This window comes from Musa acuminata, chromosome BXJ2-6 (genome assembly GCF_036884655.1).
Source record: "Musa acuminata AAA Group cultivar baxijiao chromosome BXJ2-6, Cavendish_Baxijiao_AAA, whole genome shotgun sequence".
NCBI classification, from domain to species: Eukaryota; Viridiplantae; Streptophyta; class Magnoliopsida; order Zingiberales; family Musaceae; genus Musa; species Musa acuminata.
The window spans coordinates 10301516-10324314 of record NC_088343.1 but is presented as its reverse complement, the minus strand read 5'-3'; the positions used below and the strand labels follow the sequence as shown (position 1 = coordinate 10324314).

The 22799-nt window shown below is 41.6% G+C and overlaps 5 protein-coding genes and 1 non-coding gene across 6 annotated transcripts; 1 reads left to right on the top strand and 5 right to left on the bottom strand.

Moving 5' to 3' along the window:
* The first annotated feature begins 210 nt into the window (after nt 1-210).
* On the top strand, nt 211-976 carry LOC103987646 (uncharacterized). The gene has a single exon (XM_009406002.3). It carries the CDS (start codon nt 303-305, stop codon nt 849-851), a length of 549 nt encoding a protein of 182 aa, XP_009404277.2. The 5' UTR covers nt 211-302; the 3' UTR covers nt 852-976.
* LOC103987647 (uncharacterized) lies at nt 964-6355 on the bottom strand. The gene is made up of 8 exons (XM_009406003.3): nt 5993-6355; nt 5674-5736; nt 5483-5578; nt 4556-4603; nt 3009-3080; nt 1648-1706; nt 1382-1472; nt 964-1252 (listed from the first exon to the last, which is right to left on the bottom strand). The coding sequence occupies exons 1-8, from the start codon at nt 6323-6325 to the stop codon at nt 1079-1081; spliced, it is 936 nt and encodes a 311-aa protein (XP_009404278.2). The 5' UTR covers nt 6326-6355; the 3' UTR covers nt 964-1078.
* A 522-nt stretch (nt 6356-6877) lies between these two features.
* Nucleotides 6878-8658, bottom strand: LOC103988370 (cytochrome b561 and DOMON domain-containing protein At3g07570-like). The gene is made up of 4 exons (XM_009406907.3): nt 8235-8658; nt 7763-8165; nt 7375-7688; nt 6878-7289 (listed from the first exon to the last, which is right to left on the bottom strand). Exons 1-4 carry the CDS (start codon nt 8412-8414, stop codon nt 7056-7058), a joined length of 1131 nt encoding a protein of 376 aa, XP_009405182.2. The 5' UTR covers nt 8415-8658; the 3' UTR covers nt 6878-7055.
* A 1215-nt stretch (nt 8659-9873) lies between these two features.
* On the bottom strand, nt 9874-11354 carry LOC135614742 (fructokinase-1-like). The gene is made up of 4 exons (XM_065112428.1): nt 10869-11354; nt 10455-10787; nt 10264-10380; nt 9874-10180 (listed from the first exon to the last, which is right to left on the bottom strand). The coding sequence occupies exons 1-4, from the start codon at nt 11253-11255 to the stop codon at nt 10052-10054; spliced, it is 966 nt and encodes a 321-aa protein (XP_064968500.1). The 5' UTR covers nt 11256-11354; the 3' UTR covers nt 9874-10051.
* A 1328-nt stretch (nt 11355-12682) lies between these two features.
* On the bottom strand, nt 12683-12754 carry TRNAT-UGU (transfer RNA threonine (anticodon UGU)). The gene has a single exon. It is a non-coding gene; the product is annotated as a tRNA-Thr (tRNA).
* A 115-nt stretch (nt 12755-12869) lies between these two features.
* Nucleotides 12870-19674, bottom strand: LOC103987644 (uncharacterized). Its single transcript, XM_009405999.2, has 11 exons — nt 19542-19674; nt 17643-17719; nt 17385-17460; nt 17228-17300; nt 17098-17149; nt 16967-17028; nt 16374-16437; nt 16193-16250; nt 16008-16094; nt 14816-14909; nt 12870-13211 (listed from the first exon to the last, which is right to left on the bottom strand). Exons 1-11 carry the CDS (start codon nt 19640-19642, stop codon nt 13119-13121), a joined length of 837 nt encoding a protein of 278 aa, XP_009404274.2. The 5' UTR covers nt 19643-19674; the 3' UTR covers nt 12870-13118.
* Between the last annotated feature and the right edge of the window lie 3125 nt (nt 19675-22799).

The following is a 22799-nucleotide window of genomic DNA, read 5'->3' as shown; positions in this document are numbered from 1 at the left end:
TCTTACTACATCCTCGGGCACACCAGTAACGGTCCAATTCCCCAACAGACGAAACGACTCGCTCGACGAAAGAAGAAAGCAGAATGAAGACTGAAAAATAGAGAGTAAAAGTAGCCGTTACCATCCCGCGCCAGGTGTCGTCAGCCTCTTCCAACGGTCGAATTCTAGGCCTCATCTTAGAGCCTTTAAATACAGCCATCCGGGCCTCTTTCCCTTGACACACACTACTGCTCGGTTGTCTTCTCACTCTTGGTCAGTTGTCGAGCGGGAATCTTTTTGCTTTTCCGTGAATCAGATCCACGATGGGGATGATGTCCATCACCTCCGCGGCCCCGGAGGCGTCCTCGCCGGCGCACTGCCGAGCCCACAAGGCCTTCCTCCTCAGCAACTACGTGCTGCTGGGCGCCGCCTCCAGCTGCATCTTCCTCACCCTCTCCCTCCGCCTCCTCCCCTCGGCCTGCGGCTTCCTCCTCATCCTCCTCCAGGCGCTCACCATCGCCGCCGCGATCGCAGGCTGCGCGGCGGCCTCCTCCGGCTCCTCCACCCGCTGGTACGGCGCCCACATGGTCGCCACCGTCCTGGCCGCCATCCTCCAGGGGGCCGTCGCCGTGCTGGTGTTCACGAGGACGTCGGACTTCCTGGCGGAGGGGCTCAAGTCGTACGTGAGGGAGGAGGACGGGGCGGTGATACTGAGGATGGTGGGGGGCCTGTGCGTGGTCATCTTCTGCATGGAGTGGGTGGTGATGGCGCTGGCCTTCGTGTTGAGGTACTACGCCTATGTGGATGGGGGAAGCGCCAAGGTGCAGCAGGGGGAGTATACCACCGGTACATGGCAGCCGTTCCAGGTCTGAGACCATAGTTGTGGCTTGAGAGCAGAGAATTAATTGTATGGGTTGTTGGCAGATGCATTTATGTTGCTGTAACTCCGATTTGTTATTTATTCTAATAGATCAGTGAGATCTGTTGATTTGAAGAATTCCATATTAAACATGTTTAATCTATTCTTGACATGGGCAGCATTCTTGCAATAAGAAAACCTGAAAACATAATCTATTGTAAGGTGTCTTGTTCCTCCAACCTATCTTCTCCTCACAGTAGTAGTAGTAGTAGTAGTAGTAGTAGTAGTTGGTGCCCGCTGTGCCACTTGCCCTTGAGAAGTAGATTGCCCAGCAACTTGTTGTTCCTCTGGCATGTTCATGGCTTGTGTCATGGCATTCATCACGATGAAGCCAAGAGGAACTAAATACATCCACTGCATGTATGACAAAAATTATAAAGGAAAACAGAAATGAGCAGCTGATAAATAAACAACACTTCGCTTTTCTACAACAAACATGCTGGGAAATTGAGAAAATGAGATTATAATAAGGTGGTAACTCACATATTTAGCCCAAAAAGATTTTTCAGGTGGCTTCACACCTTCACCAAGTCCATCCTCCCCGGCAAGCAATTCTTCGGCAAATGTTGGAGTTCTGAAAGTATAAAGAAATTTGACACCATGGACAAACTTGTTTACAATTTCCAACAACAACCCACCACCATCATTTATGGAATAACTTGTGAACTTCAATATCAAGTATTAAATCATTAGGTAATTCTATCGTATCACAAATTCTTTCACAGAAAATTTATATATACATGGGTTACCTTGGAGCTTGCTCACTATTCTTCAGGACCGTATAGGATGTGAATGACCATTTTGCAGGCTGAAAGCAACATGAGAAGCAAATGATTATCCCTTTATGAATATCTTCAAAAACAATATCAGCAGAAGAAACCACATCCGTGTTTAATTAAAGATTCAAGCGAATCAGATCTGCTTCTAATAATGATTTCATGGATATTTTCTTAATTTAACCTATAGAGCAGCCCGCAAACAGAGATAAATTATGTTTTGCAAGCATAAGCTTTTAAAAATAGTTCATATCCCCAGAAACACTGAAAGCAATGAGAAAAGGTAAAAATCACTCAGAAGTTTTGAGTTATGTCATGTAACCGCATGGTTTTCCAAAGTGATACATCATAACGATCGAAAAAATATTCTAAACAACTAGAAACAGTCACCAAGAATATAACTCCTTCATAATCCTAAAAATTCTGGCACATGGAAATTTAGGTGCCAATGACCACACTTATCGATTATCACAATGATCATCCGTCCATGTATCTATAGAAAAAATAGCAAAAGAATTCTAGCTTATCATCCAGAATTTAATGTTCTAGTAAGTTTTTTGTGAAAATTATTTATTTATCAAACTTTGTGTAACATAGAGCAGTAATAACATAGATTAACCTCATCAACTTGTTCAGATCTTACACGACAGAGTAGCAAGACATACACAGTTTGTGTTGTTACTTTCTTCTAATTATGCTATGTGCAGGAGACCTACATAACTGCCCTTCTTTAGTTTCACTTCTACATTTTACTATGTCAACAAAAAACTCTGTGAAACTTGAGCAGTGATCTAGCTCTCATTTAAATATCTGTAGCTTCTTACTATTACCCAATGACGATAGTTCAACTTGACTGAGCTAATTGTTTCAAATAAAGCAACTATCCATTTCACTCCGTTTTATGAATAATCTTAATTTCAGCAGTATAAATGCGTCAATTACACTTCATAAGTTCACTACTCACTCTCAGCAAATCACTATTCTCATTGTTTCATTCAACATTCTTTTATTGTGTGACAACTATGCTGAACAATTGGCGTAAGCTGCAAATCAAGCCAACTATGACAAGCCAAAATAAACTTTCATCTAAGAGAAATAATGGAATTTGACTATCAATTTGTGATTTGGTATGGGGTTAAACAAAGCATTTGACGTGATTTTGGTGTTACTTTTCTGTAAAGCACTTGACAGCAGTTACAGCCATAATATCTATCTCAGATAATAGACAAACCCAATATAAATCACTCCTACCAGACAATGAATTGCCAGTGTTGGATTTTAGAGTTCTAAAAGCTACTTGGGGGCATAAACTATCAAAAGAGATAAGAACATACGTATCTCAGTAATCGAGGATATCGGCATGCTCCAGCAGAACCATAATTAACTGCAATGATGTTCACACCATCCTGTACAAGAAATTGCAATACATGATGTACAAGATACAACAGTCATCTACAGAAACAAAAAGTATGAGTTAAATGAACTTTAGAAAGTTGTGATCAGCTCTTTCACTATTAGGAAATGGATGGATTAATTGATAGCATCTTTGTGTCAGGAAACAAGCTGAATACATACTGACAATCATATTTCCTGATTGCCAAATAGTGACAATGCAAATGTATATAACCAACTCTTCTCACCAAACAAATAAGACAGAACAGTATTCTGTATCGTAGCTATGTATAGTTGCAACCATGGTATGCAGTACCGAATGGTACCACCCGGTACGGGCGGTACATACCGGTCCGACGGGATATCGGTACGCGGACCGCCCGGTACCGCTACAGTACTATACTGTAGTAGTGCTACAGTAATGAAAAAATATATAAAATTGTTCAGTACCCCTGGTGTACCGCTCGGTATGCCCGTACTGTACCATACCGAGCCAACCTCGAAGCATCGGTATGATACGGTATTACATACCTTGGTTGCAACAAGGTAATAAATCCCTCCAAACCCTCAATCTAATAGTTTCTTATATGGACGCATAAGGTAGAATTCTGGTTTGTATCCATAACAATGTTTGATTTAGTAAGAAAAATTTTGAGGATATGAGATACCGTAGGCAAAAAATGGACAAGGACACTTTTAGGAGGTCAAGAAAATACAGGTGTTATAATATTAAATTTATCAATATGTTTCATCATTCAGTGACAGTTGTAGAAAATCAATAAAATCTAGAACTGAAATTATTGTGATGAGTAAATTAAATGTTGGAGAGTTCCAACTAGCACAAAGGGAAATTAAATAGAGGAATAATGAGTAGGAAGCCTACAAACAGAGCCTCCAACGCTTTAACAAAAAACATAAATATAAGTTAGAGACATGTCACAGAAAGTCAATATATTATCCGTAGAAGCTAACGTTGAGAGCTACAATTGGGAGTGTTTCAATTGCAAAAAGTAAGAAAACAAGGCACAGAATTGCTCCAAAAAGTGAATGCTAGCACAGATGGCAATAAAAAAAAAAAAATGAACAATACACCAAAAGAGAATTCTTTTATATTCAATAGAAGTAAGACTAATCAGATCTGAATCTGATATCCACTTTGTAGCTTATGAACATCTCCAGCAACATTATAGAGATATCCGTAAGATATGGAGATATAAATGTTAAACAAGAGGCCTAAGCAAGATTCAGGTTTTTTATTGCCATAAAATTTTCTAAAGCATAGGTTCCATAGTAAATCTTGCCCCATTGGAGTCCTACAGGTTGGTATTTAACATGATTAATTCCACTATAAAAATTTCTAAGAATATATAAGACACCAAAACTGGGAAAATGACCTAACTGAAAACAAATAACTCAAAACTATAGTTCCACAGTGAACTGAGCATTTATAATATATGTCAAAACAAAGAGTGGGATTCAGAGCAGTTACCGTATGAATAACAAAGTGTTCATCCAAACTCTCCCGGGGAATGCAGCGCTGGAAGAAAAAGTTGAGAGTTAGATGAATAACAATCATTGTGCTAAATGGCTCTGTAAAAGAAAATCCATCAAGACTACTATGATGAATAAGCACAATGACTTCTTGTGCAATATATTAATACCACATGAGTCAGAAACTTGGCTTTCTTATAGCACCTTAACAAAAGTTGGTTCTACAAACTATTATAGCGCCTTAATAAAAGTTGGTTCTACAAAGTACAAACAACCATAAAGAAATCAAATAATTTGGAATTTCATCATATTCTGACACAATAGATTATTCATATGGACACGCCAACCCTAGTAGTAAATTTGGACACAAATAAAGTGGATTTTCCTGTTCAATTCTGGAAATTTGATGATTGCCTGCTCTGAAGCATATACGCTGAACAATGGTGGACTACTAACAAAAGGTTTTTCTTCTCTTTTACAAAGATTTTAGGTGCCAGGTCATATGAATTGGGCATCTCAGAGAAAACAAAAAAAGTGCAACTACAATGTAAATGTTGGTGGTAATACAAATTTCATAGCTGAAATTTCATTCTCACCACATAAAGATGTTGGGTAGCTAGACCCACCCTTACCAATATGCCACAGGAATTAAAACAAACATCATAAAGCTAGTTACACTAGAGAATAAAACTAGAGAAGGTAATATGTAAGTGTACGGATCTCATCTTATCTTAAACTCCTGTATTTTCATAACTGTTCATTGTCCAGACAAAAAAATTGCATTTTATTGCTGCCTCTTAGGTTCAACAACAATTATTTCTATGTTGCAAGTAAATCCATACTCCTCTAAAGTGTGAAAACAGAAAATCACGCAAACACAATTTAAAAACCAGGAAGATTAGCAAATAAAGCAATGCTAACTCACAGCTCTGACTGATGAAATAACATAATCTTCTCCGGAAGGATTCAACACATTCGATGGTACTCTGATCGTATAATGACCGTCTTCTTTCAGTAGCCTCTGCAGGAAAACAAACTTAATATCTTCACTAAGCCTATTCTAAAGCACATATGCCTACTCATAGAACACAAAGGAATAGGTTACAAAATATTTACTTCAAAAGCTCGCTTTTCTCCTTCCGTAAGCGCATTCCTCGAGAACCGAAGCTTTGTTAGAGTCTGTCATTAAGTCCAGCATCAGCTGATGGATCTTTTAGAAAACATAGGTCAATTCAAGGCATCTATCTATATTTACTAAATCCATCGATAATTCAATCAACCCAGACACCATAAGCACTCTCATCATCGCGACAAGAAATCAACTGGACAAGAATAACATTGCCACCCAAGCGCAAAGGCTAGAAACAGATCCCAGCGAGAGACGGAAAAAAGGAGAGTGGGAGACGGGAAGGGGGAGAGGTCAAGAACCACCGACCTGTCCTCCATGGCTCCAAGATTTAAGGCGGGCCGTGAAAGTTCCTGCAGGCGAGAATTCAGAACCTCCAAGGTTGTGCTCCAGGGAGAATTGTACCGAATTCGAGTCCGCAGAGCCGGATGGCGGGTCAAGATCGGGTCTCCGGCGGATCGGCGACCGGACTGGGTTCGTCGAGGGCTTGGGGCCGGCGGCCGGCCGGCCACCCTCGAGCCCGAACTCCTCGTCGTCCTGCAGCAACTCGTCGGACTGGAAGCCACGGGCGATCCAGATCGGGAGGAGGATGACCAGAGCGAAGAGCGCCAAAGATCGTCCGCAACACCAACCCTCGCTCATCTCCGCCCTCTCGCGTGCGCTCCCAAGTAAAATGCCAACTTTGCCCAAACCATGATCCCTATCTCTTATTGGACAAGTGCAACGCGAGCCGGTCCGGTTCGACCCGGCAAAAAATGAACCGGTGAGCCATCCTGCCCAAATGCTCGGCTCATTTTGGCCTAATTTTAATTTTTATTGATTATTTGCAATCCTACTCAGTAAATAATTAATAGAAAAAGAAAAATGCACTGCTTATGTTTATTCATAAAAAATTTTATTATATTTTAGACTAATTATATATTACATCTTATAATTATCAAAAATTTAATATTATTATTTTAAATTTTTAATCCTATAAAATTATCTTTTTAACGTTGTATAAGGATTTCAATGTTTTTAAAAATATATAAAATATGAATGTTAAAGGAAACTAATTATAGGGGATAATATGTAATTAATCATCATATTTTTTTCTTATAAAAATTATTAAAGTATAAAAAAATCTAATATATTGTAGAAAACTTTATAAAAATTCATGTAAAATTATTCTAAATATGTAGAAAATTACATCTTATTATCCTAAAAACAAAGTAGATTCCCAAATGTGTGATATATATCGTTGGACACATAACATATCACCGCTACTCTTTTACATAGAAAGCAAAGAGAGAGGCCAACGCCGCACAGTCCCAACACGGTGAGTGACACAGCTATTTCTTCCTCGGTGATGACAGCAACAGCTCCGCACGTCTCACTCCTCGCTCATGCACCTTCTGAGCTCCAGAAATATGGCGATGAACCCCCACACCGCCACGAAAACGCCATAGCCAATGTTCCACGACTTGGTCTCCTCGGCTATCTTGAAGCCGTAGAATACGTTCGCCACCGCACACACCACGGCGGCCCTGCCGACGTAGTGGTGGTACCAGTTCCAGTACTTCCTCACCTTGGATGCTTTGCCGGGGCGAGCAAGCAGGGCGGTCACCTGCAGAGTTTAGAGCCATGCTTGTTATTGGTATATCTCGTAAGCATTTTGCCAAACAATTGGTATACTACCGATGTGTACTGACCTGAAGGCAGCCACCGACTAGAATGGCAATACCGAGGCCCTCGTGGACGCCCACGCCGCTGATGCCGTCGTCGTCGAGGCCGAACCCAAGTATGACCCCGGCCAGGCCCAGTCCGAACCCAAGCCCTTGGATCGACAGGTGGGAGTAGAACCAGAGCGGATCCCAGTTCTTGAAGTAGCGCGCCACCACGATGCCGATAGGCATCAGCACACCCCACCCCAGCATCACCAGAAGCGCGTGCTTCCTCTCCGCTCCGAACGCCCCCTCGCCTCCCTCCTCCTCCTCGCTCCCGCCGCTGTCCGAGGTCGCCACCCCTGCCCGCACATGCAATGGATCAGCTGCAACGCGAACGCACCTCACCCACCGGCTAGTACGCGCACGCACTCACCCAGGGCGGTGTAATTTACGGAGACGGAGTTTTCGTCACGATGCTCCGGCAAGAGAAAGGTCGGGGAGGAGGGGAAGCCGTTGTCGGGGCCGACCGCGAAGATGAGGTAGGGCGGCGGCTGGTCGACGTTGAGCTGGAAAGCGAGGTACAACCGCGACGACTGCAGCGCCACGACCGGCGTCCCTTGCAGCAACAGGTCGCCCTGGTCCGGCGGGCACCCGCTGGACTTCTTCCCGCCGAGACTATACTGCTTGGCGATCCCGGCGCCGGAGCCAGTAATCCACCCGGCGATCGCGCTGCTCCCGACCATCCTGCCGTCGCCGGAGAAGCCGACCGCGACGTACGACTTGGGGTCGGCGGCCGACAGAACGAAGCTCCAGATGCCCGGACCAGCCTTGGCATACTGTAGGAATCAGAACGAGAGAAGGTTAGCGTTGCTTCGACAAAGCACGTAAGGGATGGGGATACGTACTCTCAAGACAAAGTTGGCTGATCTCAGCGGAGTGAGGCAGCTGAGGAAGGTGGTGTTAATGACAGGGATGAGACGGTCGACGGTGAGCTTTGAAGCGCAGGAGTCAGATGACTGAGACTCGACAACGGAGAGACAGAAGAAGGAGGAGATAAGGAGGACATGAACGAGAGAGGTCTTCATCTTCTATCTCTGCTGATGCAGTGGAAGGAAGGTTCACATGACACAGCTCAAGTGGCACATACTATGGTGCAACTCCATTTATACATCATCTCTCCCGACTCATGAACAGCTCAATGAGCATGGGATGTGCGGACTCCATTAACACTTGATCTAAATGTATAATCGATGACAAGCGTGGAGGCCACGCGCTCCCTGTCACGGCCATGTGGATTGACTGCTGGATAGGCATCTTCTTCTTCTTCTTCTCTATATGGTTCTGCCAATAAACCTTTACTGATGGCAAGCTTTCTATGTTATGAGAGAGAGAGAGAGAGAGAGAGAGAGAGAGAGAGAGAGTGTGCTTTGAGTTTGGGTAACATGGCTTACTAGTGCACAGCATGTGACCATTGCCTCGGAGTTGTAATTTCTTTTGTCTGTGGCAGAAACGACTATTGAATATGATAAGACAAGTGTTTTTTAAGATCTGAACTTGGGATGCTCGACTTGGGTGACCTCTACAATATTTATGTGTTTGGACTTTGGAATCTAACATTTACAAATGATGTGCGAATATCAATTTAATTTAATTTAAGTTATTCGATTCTTTCAATATTTATTAATATGTTTTTTATCTTTTTATTTTCTTCTCATATATAAATATTTTTTAAGACTATGATCCAACTTGAAAGAAGCTTTTCTACGCCTTACTTTCTCGTTAAATCGATCCATTTTATACATGTGCTTTCTAGATTATTTTTTCTTTTCTTTCGGTCTTTTCCTTTATTATATTCGTCTTCTCAACATCTATATCATCACCTTCGATCTATTCCTCTTTCGTCTTCTGCATTTTCAAGAATTTTATAATTATAAAATTAATATTTATGAAAAAAAAAGAAAAGGAACTTCTTAGATAAAATGACTATGAATGACACCACATAATAAAAAATAATTATGAAAAAGTTTATATGATAAATTATCCTTTATTTTTTTTCTTTCGACACACACACTCTCTCTCTCCCCATCTTTTAGATATCTAAACAATGTGTATATTTCAACAACTCTCCTTGTTTAATGGACAAAGTGATTGAGGTGAGTACAAAGTCTTGTCTTTCAAGCAACAGTTTTCAATCTCAAGTGGCCATGTTTTCTCCCACAAGAGATCACCATCAACCAAGAAAGGTTGCAGCAATGGGAGTGGGTGAGAGATCTCTCATGTTCCTGCCTACTTATTTTTCCTGTGGGCTGAGTGGTTTTGGGCGATCTCTTCCTCTTCCTCTTCCTCTTCCTCTTACATAGACATATATATATAAGTATTCCAAGTTGCAATAGAATCCATCTTAGCTTTCAAACGAGGTTCACATAAGAAAATTAATAGAGTTTTGAGCTATAGTTTTTTTTTTCTGGATGATATTTTTTTTAGAATTTACAAACAATGATCTTTAATTTCTAATATTTCAAAAATAACTTTGGCTTCATTCGATTGGTCACATTCCTTTATTTCAAGATTTATTGGAATGCATGATCAGAACAGAGAGAGAAAGAAGCACGGGTCACTCAAAGACATTAGATATGAGAAAACATAGTGGCCATTAATCCAAAGCTCTTAAATGGCCTCTTCAGAAGAAGCGGCAGCAGCAGCTGCTTCGTGAATGAATGCTTCAGTTTCTCTTCAGGAGCTCCACTGCTGCAGGCTCACTCGGCAAAGCAGGAATTGCCCCCTTCTCGGTGGTGGTGATGGCTCCGCAGGCGTTGGAAAACTTGAGCACCTCCCTCAGCTTCCCCTCATCCTGCATCCATTCCACCCACAGATCAGTCGGCATGAAGAACTACACATCGAGAGGGAGCCTCTCCTCATCTTTCACTCACTCACTTGCAACACAGACTGGTCGTCGACGATCTTCCTCAGCATGGCGCCCACGAATGCATCTCCTGCTCCGGTCGTGTCCACTGTGTCGACAGCATACCCGTCCAAGCTGCCCCGGAAATCCTACAGCGAATCGTGCCATGAGCTCAGAATCAGTAGTGCTGCAATCATCTTCGGTCATACAAGTGATCGAATACCTTGGTGTAGTACTTGCATCCCTTCTCCCCGAGCGTCACCACCAGCAGCTTGAACGCCGGCCTCCACAGGGTCAGCACCACGTCGTCTTCCACCGACTCTTGCCCCGTCAGGAACTCCAGCTCGACGTCGCTGACCTTGATGATGTCAGCCTCGTCCCAGATGCTCAGGATCTGCTCTCGCGCCTCCTCTGCCGACGGCCACAGCGGCAGCCGGAGGTTCGGGTCGTAGGAGAGCAACGCCCCTGCTTGTCTCGCCACTTCCATGGCCTTCAGATGAGCCGATCGGCACGGCTCGGTTATTAAGCTTATGGATCCGTAGTGGAACACCGCAGCCTGTGGAGACGAAGCAAGCGTCATCAGAGCTCTACGGATCGAGAGACAGAGAGAGAGAGAGAGAGATCTGATCGGGGTTACTCTTTTGATGACGTCGAGGTTGAGCTCGCCCTCGGTGAGGAGCATGTCGGCGCTGGGGTTGCGGTAGAACATGAACTCGCGCTCGCCGTCGGCCCTGAGGGTGACGAAGGCAAGCGCGGTGCGCGCGCCGGTGTCGAACGAGACCCCGCCGTCGTCGACGCCGTTGTCCCTCAGGATGCCCGCCAGCATCCGCCCGAACTCGTCGTCGCCGAGCTTGCCGACGAAGGCGGCTCGCCCGCCGAGCCTGGCCACGGCGATGGCCACGTTGGCCGGGGCGCCGCCGGGCGCCTTGATGAACCCCGGGGCCTCCGCCAGCGACACCCCGGAGACCGTCGGCACGAAGTCGATCAGCATCTCACCGAAGCACACGATCAGGTCCTTCGCCATTGCTTTGCGTCGAAGAGAAGCGAGCAGAGACAAGACCGAGACCCACAGTGGCCGCAACACAAGGAAACAGCCTTCTTGTGATCGTAATATAATAGAAAGAGAGAGAAACGGGGAAGAAGGAAAAGCTGATTGGTTTTATACATACATATCACCCTTTGACTTGTGATCGATCTCATAAATCCTTTTTATGATCAATATAATCCTTTTTATGATTAACATGACAACAACTTAAATCGATAGATTTATTGGCATGTAAGTAACATATCAATTGGAGCCCTAATGAGTCTTCCCCACAACACTTGAAACGGCTCTCTCCATCGTTGAAGGTGGGAAGAGGCTAATGATTAATTACATAGTGGACAAACACAGTGCTGCTCAAACTGTGGCCTTCAGAAATTTGCAGGCCATATGGATACATTACATGGATAAAATAAACTGCAACAATATATAAAAATTAATGCTTGACCCTTTAGGGCATTGAAAGTGCCATGGGTGAGTGACATGGGCGACTCAAATCTCTTCTTTTTAGGCAATATTTTTTATGCATGATGCGGCATAAGATGGATGGTCTTCCTATTTTGGATGGTATCTGAATTTTCCATAGAGTTAAGAAAAATCTTTTAGTGACATATTGAGATTTAAATTTTATTATTTACTCAAATGTGGTTACTAATATATAATGCGATCATGACCATGTATGCCAAACATACACATCAATCAACCTTTCTCAAAAGAGGATGTAATAATGCTAACTTAATGCACACTGCTGAGAGACAGTTGTCATGTCAGAAAATGTCTGAATGGATCGCTAGATCTACAGCGGCGTTTGCACCGCTGTCAGGGGGAAGAAGTTGTAAGCACAACAACGTTACTTAGAAGAAAGTGCTCAAAAATTGGATGGGCACAACTTGCGGTTCTTGAAAAGAAGATTGATAGAAATGTCTCTAAAATTGTAATTTATATGTCGAAATTATTCAGTGGATGTAAGGTTAAAGAACAGGGGATAAGGAAAATGAATTGTTGTAAAGGAGAAAAGAAACCCATCATCCACGATAAGAAAATGGTGAAGAACTACTATTTTGATGAGTGATCCAAAGGATTATTGGAAAACATTTGAATTAATTAAAATAAAAATATATTATCTAAAAGCATAAAAGATTAAGTTTTGGAAATATAGTGTGTGTTAACTTAGAGATTGGAAGATGTTTCTTGGAAAGTACCTAAAAGTAAACATGACTTGCATTGCTAAGTAAATGGAAGAAATCTTGCAACAACAAAAGAAAGATTTGATTTAAAACTAATCCTAAAAATAAAATAAAATAAATTCATAAAATATGTAAAAATAAAAATAAAATTTGATGTCTGCAATTATATATTTTTTTAAAAAAATATATTTATAGTTATGATTAATTTAACAGACAAAAAATTGCCCTCACGCAGGATCGAACTACGGACCTTCAGTTTACAAGACTGACGCTCTACCACTGAGCTATAAGGGCTTCATGTCTGTTCATTGTCACAATACCTGTACATAAAGGAATAATAATGAATTAATTCCAACAAACATTGAAAAATGACACAAAAAATTTTTATAAATTTTTTTCTTAAAAATAATTTACTTGAGGCTTTTAAATTGCACGTCTTAAGGAAGTCGTCACCATCACATTTTGAACAACAACATCAGGGAGACTGAATAAAGTGACAGTGTTAGGCTGACTTTTCTTGGATCCTAAACCTCATTTCTGCCACCTTATCCTCATGTACTTTGTATTTGATGAAGTCTTACGAAACCCCAAACAACCAGATTCTTCTCTAACAGCAGCTATTTGCAGATGGCTGAGACTGATGTTGGCTGTCGGTGGATCATGCACAGGGGCAGAGTCTCTTGGTATGTTGATGTGAGCCATCACATGAAAGCATAGCTTCTGTTTGGGTGTACAAGCAAGCTCCTGGGCTCTGCAAAAGAAGAGAAACATCACACTTACTCGTTATCAGACTCACATTTATCAAAAAATAACTATGAAATCAATAAAGAAGCATAGGAAAGAAAGAATAAATCGATAAGGAAAGAAAATATAAAGCACCGATGGGTTTAGTTGGTCCCACTTGTCATAATCGTTTGTAGAACAGCACATAATAGACCTAAAACATAAGAGTGTGTACCATGTACTTATTCTTAAATCTCTTCGGGTTATTGCACAATGCAGTTGAAAAGGAAGTAGCACATACGAAGCACCAAAAATCACTCTGTTGAAAAATGATCGTTAAATAGAAGAAGACTGATATCGAAGGAAGAGAAAGTAGGTGATGTGGGAACGTTAATGAGCCCCTGAACTGCACAGGTAAGACATTGATGCCTGGACTAATACACAATGACAAGTCTTCACATCATCAACGCAGTTGCAACTACCTAACAAATCCTCCTAGGCCTCGATTGACTTGGAGTCCAGTCATCTGCCATGCCTTCTGCAACATCGCAACAGAATAACAATCTAATTCAGGTGATGATGTGTTACTACCGACCCGTTTTGTGAGGATTTGACACTACAAAATGGGACCTCTACTGCAGGTAAAAGAATTGGGCTTATTTCTCTCACCTACTTAATGGGATTTGTGCTCTTAAATTTCTTCCACATTATTTCATATCACCTTAAAGTGAAATCTAACTTGAGCATTGGGTGAGACCCCAACTGACACATTCCAATGCCCCCCTCTATTTTGTAAGATTTTCCTTAAAGCAGCGGTCATAAAAACTAAGGAACATCTTGATTTCAGCTCGGAGGATATCTCAACTCGTCCACCTCAGCTCTGCAGGTAACTCAACTCAATTCCACCTTGACACCTTTATGGTCCAAGATATCGTAAACAGGGATCCAATTTGGCTACCTCTGCTAGCCGGTACTTGGTAAGTGAAACAGAGCAGCACTATAGTATGCTATTTCATTGGAACTAACAAATTCTTAAAGAGAACAAGATCGTATGACATTGTTCCATATGTTGCATGTTTATCTTAAATTATGAGGATATAGTCTCTCTGTTGATTCCCTAGAATCTTATTTATGAAACATCAACACTTCAAGATGCATGCTGCAACAGTATTAGATACATATGAAAAATGATAATCACAATTACTTTTTGGAAGCAACTGATCTTTTAAATAACTATTAAAAATCAGATATTGCCAGGATGATTGAGAGATTTTTGTGTTGATATTATATACGTATAAAAATGATAACTGATCTAACAGCACATTTGTTCTGTGTTGCATATCTTGTAACGGTATCTGTGCTTCACAGAAGCCCATACACAATCAAGATTTAACTCATTATAGCTTCATAGGCGTATTAACTATTATCCATGAGAATACCAAAAGTATATATTTAAGTTCAAAATATCTGAGCAGATCATGCTAAATTTATATATTCAAATTCAAAAATTTCTAAGTAGACCACTATCAACCACATTTTAGTTAATTAATTTCCCAAAAAGAACTTATGATTTAATAGCAATGAAATAAAAATTGATGGATGTTAATTAAAAGATGAAAAATGAAGGCATACCATGTGCTTGGGAGCAAATTCTTCAACTTCTGCAGGTTGATCTGACCCAATGCTCGCAAAACATCCACCCTTACAGAGCATATATTTCTGCAATCTGATTTAAAGCACGATGTCATTTGATATGGCAAAGACAAAGAGTTTTCCATCATAAAATTCATGAGCAAAAATTAAACTACTATGAATCAGGATTATAAGTGGCTTCATCACATGATAGTTTTTGTAATCGCATCATTTATGAAGTCCTAGAGAACATATACGAAAAACAGGAAACAAGAAACACCACGGTAACTCAATAAGAATATACGAGAATGTTGATCTTTGACTCACAATATATAAAAGTTTTCCTGGTAGAGTCGTATATACAAAAGCAGTTTGTGAGAACTGCGTTTTGTCAGTTTCAACAAATGATCATTGGCAACAAAATCACAAAAAGAACATTCTGTAATACTTCACATGACAGATAAAATTGTGAAGGTAGAGCCAAGAACCAAGCTGAGGGTCAGGAATGATTCGTGGTACCAACAAACCTAAAAGTGCAAATGAATTGCAGCTCACAGATTAATTTCATAAAATAGCACTGTAAACGAGAGATAAAGAGAGAGAAGAGGCATATAGTTGAATTCTGAAATCGTGTCTTAAGACTTCATCATATTGCAGTCAAACTGACCAAGTTTTACGCCACTTCTTTAACTCCTAAATACCAATCCAAATACTAGCATGTCTTATGATAAATTGCAGTCAAACCAACTAAGTTTTATGCCATTTCTTTTACTCCTAAATAACCAATCAAGTACAAGCATGGCCTTGGGTCTAAAATTTAACTTATGCCTACAAATACTTCCAAAGAGCATCAAATTCTATAACGTATATTCTAGTTTATCACTTTAATTTGCCAAGAACCAAAGCACCAAATTATTAACAGAGCCTGTTCTGTGCAGCAGTATATATAACACTGGGACCAGAATATATAACATCATAGGCAAGAGAATTGCACTTTGACTAGTTGCCTATTGAAAAGCATTTGTACTTCTTATATAAGGTATTGATTATATTTATGATTAATTGATTATTGACTTTGAAAACTCCTACAATTTTCAACAATTAATTTACTTTCAAGTCGAGTGCAGAATGAAGAATTTTTAAAGGAAAAGCAAAAAAGTTATAATGAATTTTAACAGAACAAAAGACTTACAAGTTGCATCTATTTAGCAGAAAAAGCCTGTTCGGAACACATGATTGTCCCCTCAAGCTGCAAGCTATAGTACAGGATTCCCCCGGCCTATATATCAAATGGTGCCCTAATGAAAGACTTGAAAAAACTATCAACAAGATTACAGTAACAAGCATCACTGTCTTAAAATCACATGATAAGATCACCTTCCAGTGACAATGTTAATGCCAGCTAATCTTGCTTCAAAAGTCACCTCTGTACTCCCTAATTTACATATTGATCATAATCAAGTGAATGAAAGCACCGATATTGACTGAGAAAAATCTTTCTTCGATAAAAGATGAATGTGAGGATATCGAGATACATATGGTAAAACAATGCTAGTACCTGAATAATTTGACTGTAGTGAAAAGCAGTGATGGAAGTCGCTCGCATAGGCATTCTCATGGACCTAAATCAAACAAATCAATTCCACTTTTACACCAAGTCAAGTTCGACTAACTTGTATTCAATTTGTACTTAGCCATGGAATGTCATGTGCAACATGGTACTATGCTGGAATTTGGTTGCTTTGCAGCTATAACATGCAATGTCAATGCCTGCTTCAGGTCATGCCTATGTCAGCCACATGCCAAATACTTTACACAGGCACCACACTAGCATGAACCCAAATCAATTCCTGATATCACACGTGATAAATTACATCCCAACAGGCATGAGGATGCACCGCTAACATGGAGAGTCATGCTCAAAAAGGGTTCTCAATCAGAAGAAAATGAGTATGCATATATTCAAAACAAACATTTTCACTTCTAAGTTCTAACCTCACATTACAAAAGTTTGTTTCATCACTCTAAAACTTATCTTAAAAACTATATTTAATAGCTACAACCATTTACCATCAGTAAAAATAACAAATAGTACCATTCAGATTGGTAGAGACGACAAAAGGAATAGAGACTAATGGGAGAGAACAATACCACACTTGCAGAATTATGTCGACATCTTCCAGCACAGAAATCAAAAGCACTACTGTAAGTGCCTAAAAATAGAAAGAAGATAAATGAACTAGTAAAATGTGTTCTCAACAAATGTATGTCTGAATTTTTACCTGCAGTAACTGGTTTCGCAATTTTCACCTTCATAGCAAGATCTTTGTCAGTCTGTGAAAAAAATATACATTTGAATCAACTACTTCAATTTAAGTGAGAGCAATGCACATTGGGAAATAAAGAAAATACCCTGGATGGATCTAAGCAGCATGATACACAGTATTCATATGAGTTGCAACACTGTGAAATGAGGTTGCAGCCCCTGGAGCAGGAAAAAATCGATTCAGAAAGTTATTTATTTCAGGGCAGATGATCAAATCAATATCAATCGCAGAGGAAAACTCACTGACAAGAAAATTGGTCCCCTTTTACTGGACAGCATCTGGTCCATGAATCAACTGAAAGGGCAGTGCATACGTAACCTGCAATATTTGTAAGTTACTTCTAAGCGATAGATAAGTCACTGACAATTGAAGCTACTATTTTAGTCATGGAGCAAAAAAGATCACTAAGAGATACTTGTCCACACTACAGTGAAAGGATAAGAGTACGACACTAACACACCACAGAGACCCACCAGAACTTGAAGAAGTCATAATCTTACCATTGTCATCTGATAATAAGTACCGCCCCTGAACAGTATTTCTGCAAACACGATTCTCTGCAAGGCCAATATCCTTCCTAGAACAAGTATCAGATAAAATTGACATCAGGATTTCTTTCTGAAATTAAAATAATTAAATTGCTGCTAAGAAAAACAAAGGAAATTGCCCTATAATCATCATTGAGGGACTTATTCACCATGCCATGTTTTGAGGAATTCTGCATACACAAATGTTTATATCTATACACACATACAATTCTTTGGATTACCCCACTAAAACTTCCACCTACACTCACAACCTTATACCAGATACAGCATAACACCTATATAAAAAGAGGTAATTTTAGGTAGATAATTCAGAAAATGCATGGGAAAAAAAAGAATGAGTTATTTTGTGTAGAAAATTGTAGTAAATGAAATAGAATAACTTCCACCATGAAGCTTTTTGGCTGCAAAGAAAACATAGGAACACCCCACAAAGACGTTTGGTTTCTTATTAGAGCATGTATGAGAAGGCTAAAGAACAACTCTGTGCTAGTGTTATTCTAAAAAGGTTTCCATCTAATGCATTCATACAGTCGGCATTTTCTGCAGCTGACAATCACTATCAACTTGTAATTGAGAACACAATTTTCTGGAAGTTCAAGACAAAGGAAAAATGTTGTATATTCATGTGATATGACCTTCATTTGCTCTCTTTCTCAGTGTATCAGTCATTGATATATATTTAAAAAAAAGGTAGCCGCAAATCTTGATCCGAGTTTCATGCATTGTTTCATGCTAACTGAATAGATATATACCTCCTTGGAGTTCATGGTCTCACGATTCGCTTGAGAGGTAGTATGATTTATTCACTTCATTGAACCCAAACCACTGGACCAAAATGTTTAAGCTGAACTTAAGAGTAGTACACCTATCAAACACCTCAGACCCTTATAAGAATCTTAGTTTTTGCTCACTTTCAATGTGGGACAAAATCGGAGCGTTACAATCTTCTTCATTTAATGGTTTGATATCCTCATCAAGGCCCAACATAACTTAGAATAGTCTTTTCCTACTCGACCCTCTCACCATGCCAAATACTGGTTTGACTCTAATACCAATTATCATGATCCAGCCTGATGGGATAAGTGACCTATTAATTTCATTGGACCTGAATCAATGGTCCAAAATGCTTAAGTTGAAATTAAATAACACACCCATCAAACCCTTATAAGAATCTTAGTTTTTTCCCACTTTCGATGTGAGACCAAATTGAGGTGCTATACATGGTGTCTCCAATAGGTGTCATGTAATTATACTCACCCAAAAGTAGGGTCAGCTTGTCTCAACATGCTCTGCAGCTGACGGGCTACAATTCATCCATGTCCTATAATATGCATGAGATAAATTGTTTGACTAGTTGACTTGTATTCAGAAATTTTTTTGCTCATAACGAATAAGACCAAAAATAGACATGGAACCTAATATAAAGCAAAATCAAGACTAATTTTCTTCAATTGCCTTCTCAAGCCCAAAAATCTAGAAAAGTCGAGAACATCGTTCCCTTTCTGATGCCTTCACCTTTGTGTTACCTGTAATGCACAATGAACGATCGAACTAGCTTCTCCAGCGACACGTGCCTATCCTATCCTGACACTTCGATTTCTCCGCCTATGAGTCTAAACACGCTCATATACCCTTAATTTTAGATCTCCTAATACTTATGGAAGAAGACGCAAATATTGCCTAATAATCAACAAAAAACGATCAAAGAAATCTTTCTTTCCCGGATAGCCCAACATTCACTAAAATTTCCGAATTGATAAATTGAAAACCCACAAGAATTGAAACATTTGATCCCAAAACCGCAGAGAAAGCAAGTAAGGGATCAAGAGACGAAGACATCCGAACAATTACCGGATGGCGGAGATCACTGCGGGGAAACCGAAGGCCACAAGTATCCAAAGGGTCGCATGGAGCGCGCTCGGAAGAAGAAGATCACCGCGAAACTTCCCCATCTCGCGAGGGCGAACCGATTTGGAAGGGTTTCCCCGTCTTCTATGATCATTTCGGAGGGCATCTTTATGATCTCTTTGAACGGTGGATGCGAGCGTAGCCGATAGATCCAGCGGTTCTTGTCAACCCTTCGTTTTCAGAACCTTCTAAAAGCGATTTAGTTAACGTGTCCGACAAACCTGCCTTATGATTGGTAATCCCTCTGGGCCCACTTCTGACACATCCTATTTTTAGCCCAAAATGAATGTATATTTTGAAGTATATATTCCTCTAAATGAGTGATTTTATTTTATATATATATATATATATATATTAGTTGGAATTGTGAATGTCACGACCTTAGTTGGAATTACCTAAGGCGTGAGGCACTCTTACAACCAAAGACGCAAACTTAGCTTGCGTTGCCTAAGTCGCACTTCGCCCTTGCGATCTTGCTCCACAAGGATCAACCCACTTTGTAACCTCTCGCAGGTCCCAAAGGACCTATAAAAGAGAAAGAAGTTAGTTTGAAAAAACGAGCAACAGACAAGTCCCGAAGTCTCGCGAAAAGGGAAGCTTTACAAGCAATTCGACAAACACCTTGTGTGCACAAGAGAAAAGAGGGAGAGGGAGAAAAACAAGGCTTTTAAGGATGAATGAACAGCTACAAGCTCACAAATAACCGCTCACCTGGTCCTGGGCGCAAAGACAAGTTCCCGTAAAGGTCACGTGTGAACTTGCGAAAGAGATCTCAACGCCCGATATATAACCGAAGCCCCATCCAGCCCTGTGCCACCCGAGGGGTTCTTGGGGTCTGAGATGGCTGACATTTTGGTGAGCGGAGGCAGCTCTCCGCTCACCTCCCGCGGCACGCAAAAACGGAGCTGTTTTGGGGCTGTTTTGCTCGGTTCGGTGAGCGGTCGCATTGCAACGCTGCAGCTTGTTCGAACTTACATATTTACAAGCAAAATGACCCAAAACCATGAGAAAACATGCTGTCAAGCAGCTGTACATGCAGGTGTGAGCGACGAACAGTTCGTTGAACGGAGTTGTTGCGGGTACGCGACGACCGTTCATGACATTATAGAGGAAACAATCTTCAAGTAATCGCCCTCCAAAACATTCTAGAGGGAAGGAGCTCGGGGGCGAACAGAAGAAGAAGAGCTCCCACAAAGGGCTGAACCCGAAAGGCAATGCCTCAAAACTTGGAGGATGCTTCTTATGCGGAGGACCGCACATGGTAAGGGAGTGCCCACAAAAACAAGCACTCAATGCGTTAACGACTTCCATCCACCCTCCCCGATCGGACAAGGGCAAAGTTGTTGCCCTTAGCTTAAGCAGTTCTGAATCCAACAGCGACGATGAGGAGTCGCAAGGATCCTGAATGAGAGCAATGCGTCTGTTGAACGCTATGCAGGGTCAAGTGGGGGAGAACATAAAGACCAAGGTACAAAAAGCAGGAAGTAGTGAACTGATGTATGTGGACATCAAGCTGAATGTCCAAACGACTCGTGCGATGGTAGACATGGGCGAAATGCTACTTTGCTCAAACTGAGATCCTATTCTTGGGGCATCAAATCGGTGATGGCTCCATTCGGATGGATAAGTCGAAGGTGCAAGCAGTTGCGGAATGACAAACTCCAAAGAAGGTGCTAGAGTTGAGATCCTTCCTTGGTTTCGTCAACTACTATCGATGCTTCATTGCCGGATATTCGAAGCAGGCAACCCCACTGACGGAGTTGCTAAAGAAGGAGCAGCCTTGGAAGTGGTCTGACAAATGTGAGATAGCATTCCAAGATCTGAAGGCTGCTGTTCTAGAAGAACCAGTACTCAAATTGCCAAACTACGGAGAGCCCTTTGAAGTCCATACAGATGCTTCAGACTTTGCTATTGGGGGAGTACTCATGCAGGAAGGTCATCCGGTGGCCTACGAGAGCCGCAAACTTAACGAGACCGAGAGGTGGTACCCAGTGCATGAGAAGGAGATGACAGTAGTGATCCACTGTCTACGAGTTTGGCGACACTACCTCCTCGGGTCGCGATTTGTGCTGAGGACAGACAACATCGCCCTGAGCTATTTCCAAACTCAGAAGAAGCTCTCCCCAAAGCAGGCGCGGTGGCAGGACTTCCTGGCTGAATTTAATATGGCAATAGAGTACAAGCCCGGGAAGGCGAATGTCGTGGTCGATGCACTGAGTCAGAAAGTGGAATGCGTGAATATTGCACAACTAGAGGGCAGAGGCCAAGCAAGTCAACTACACTCCAACTTCCTTTCCCGAATCAGAGATGGACTGTATAGTAATCCCCAGGCAGTTATCCTGATGCAGCTCATCAAAGAAGGCAAGGCACGATGATTCTGGGTCCAGGAGGGACTTGTTTACACAAAAGGGAATAGGGTTTATGTTCCCCGAGTGGACAATTTAAGGTGCGAACTCTTAAAAGAGTGTCACGATTCCCTTTGGGCTGGACACCCGGGTATTCACAGAACGTTGGCTCTCGTGGAGAGGGCCTTCTATTGGCCGAAGATGGGGACTGATGTGGAGGAATATGTTCGAACATGTCTTACTTGCCAACAAGACAAGGTGGAGCAGCGGAAGCCGGTGGGACTTTTAGAGCCGTTGCCCGTACCAGAAAGGCCATGGGAGAGCATTTCCTTAGACTTCATATCAACGTTCGTGGTACCAGAGCGGGCAAGCTCTTCGATCGAACAGCGAACGAACTTCGCAACTTCGCCATGGCAAAGCATCGTGGCGAATCAAGCAAGACGGGGCAGGCCGGACCCTTGCCCCAAGTAGCCGCAGGTGGGCTGCATGTGCACACTCGCTCTCATGCTGTTGGAGCCACTCAAGAGGAGCGCGGCAGCGAACAGGATGAGCGAGAAGTTGGCTACTCTCCGCGAGCGGAGGAAGCGCAATCTGGTGCGCTAACTGGGAAAAAGAGTCATAAGGAGAGACTCACGACGGCGGAAACCCGCCTGGATGTTCTGGAAGCGAGCATGGAGGAACTCTACCATGGCCAACAAAGACTTGTTGGGGTAGAGAGCTCGCAAGAGGAAGCAGAGTCCAGGATCGACAAGGTCGAGGCCCTAGTCGACCGACTGTCTGATGACACCAAGGACTCCGTGCAACACTTACAGGATGTTGTGGTGGAACTCACTGCAAATGTGGCCATGCTCACAAG

Bases quoted from the DNA above. Each gene is read 5' to 3' on its own strand.
- LOC103987646 (XM_009406002.3), top strand. From the start codon at position 303: ATGGGGATGATGTCCATCACCTCCGCGGCCCCGGAGGCGTCCTCGCCG.
- LOC103987647 (XM_009406003.3), bottom strand. From the start codon at position 6,325: ATGAGCGAGGGTTGGTGTTGCGGACGATCTTTGGCGCTCTTCGCTCTG. The intron at 4,604-5,482 runs GTGAGTTAGCAT...TTTTTCTTCCAG, and splicing joins TTATTTCATCAGTCAGAGCT to CGCTGCATTCCCCGGGAGAG. The intron at 3,081-4,555 runs GTAACTGCTCTG...TTTCTTGTACAG, and splicing joins AACACTTTGTTATTCATACG to GATGGTGTGAACATCATTGC.
- LOC103988370 (XM_009406907.3), bottom strand. From the start codon at position 8,414: ATGAAGACCTCTCTCGTTCATGTCCTCCTTATCTCCTCCTTCTTCTGT. The intron at 8,166-8,234 runs GTACGTATCCCC...TGATTCCTACAG, and splicing joins CAGCCAACTTTGTCTTGAGA to TATGCCAAGGCTGGTCCGGG. The intron at 7,290-7,374 runs GTCAGTACACAT...TAAACTCTGCAG, and splicing joins TAGTCGGTGGCTGCCTTCAG to GTGACCGCCCTGCTTGCTCG.
- LOC135614742 (XM_065112428.1), bottom strand. From the start codon at position 11,255: ATGGCGAAGGACCTGATCGTGTGCTTCGGTGAGATGCTGATCGACTTC. The intron at 10,788-10,868 runs GTAACCCCGATC...TCGTCTCCACAG, and splicing joins ACCTCGACGTCATCAAAAGA to GCTGCGGTGTTCCACTACGG. The intron at 10,381-10,454 runs GTATTCGATCAC...GATTCGCTGTAG, and splicing joins GATGCAAGTACTACACCAAG to GATTTCCGGGGCAGCTTGGA.
- LOC103987644 (XM_009405999.2), bottom strand. From the start codon at position 19,642: ATGGGGAAGTTTCGCGGTGATCTTCTTCTTCCGAGCGCGCTCCATGCG. The intron at 17,301-17,384 runs GTGAGTTTTCCT...TTCCTGCTCCAG, and splicing joins GGGGACCAATTTTCTTGTCA to GGGCTGCAACCTCATTTCAC. The intron at 16,438-16,966 runs GTATTGTTCTCT...TGTTTGATTTAG, and splicing joins GACATAATTCTGCAAGTGTG to GTCCATGAGAATGCCTATGC.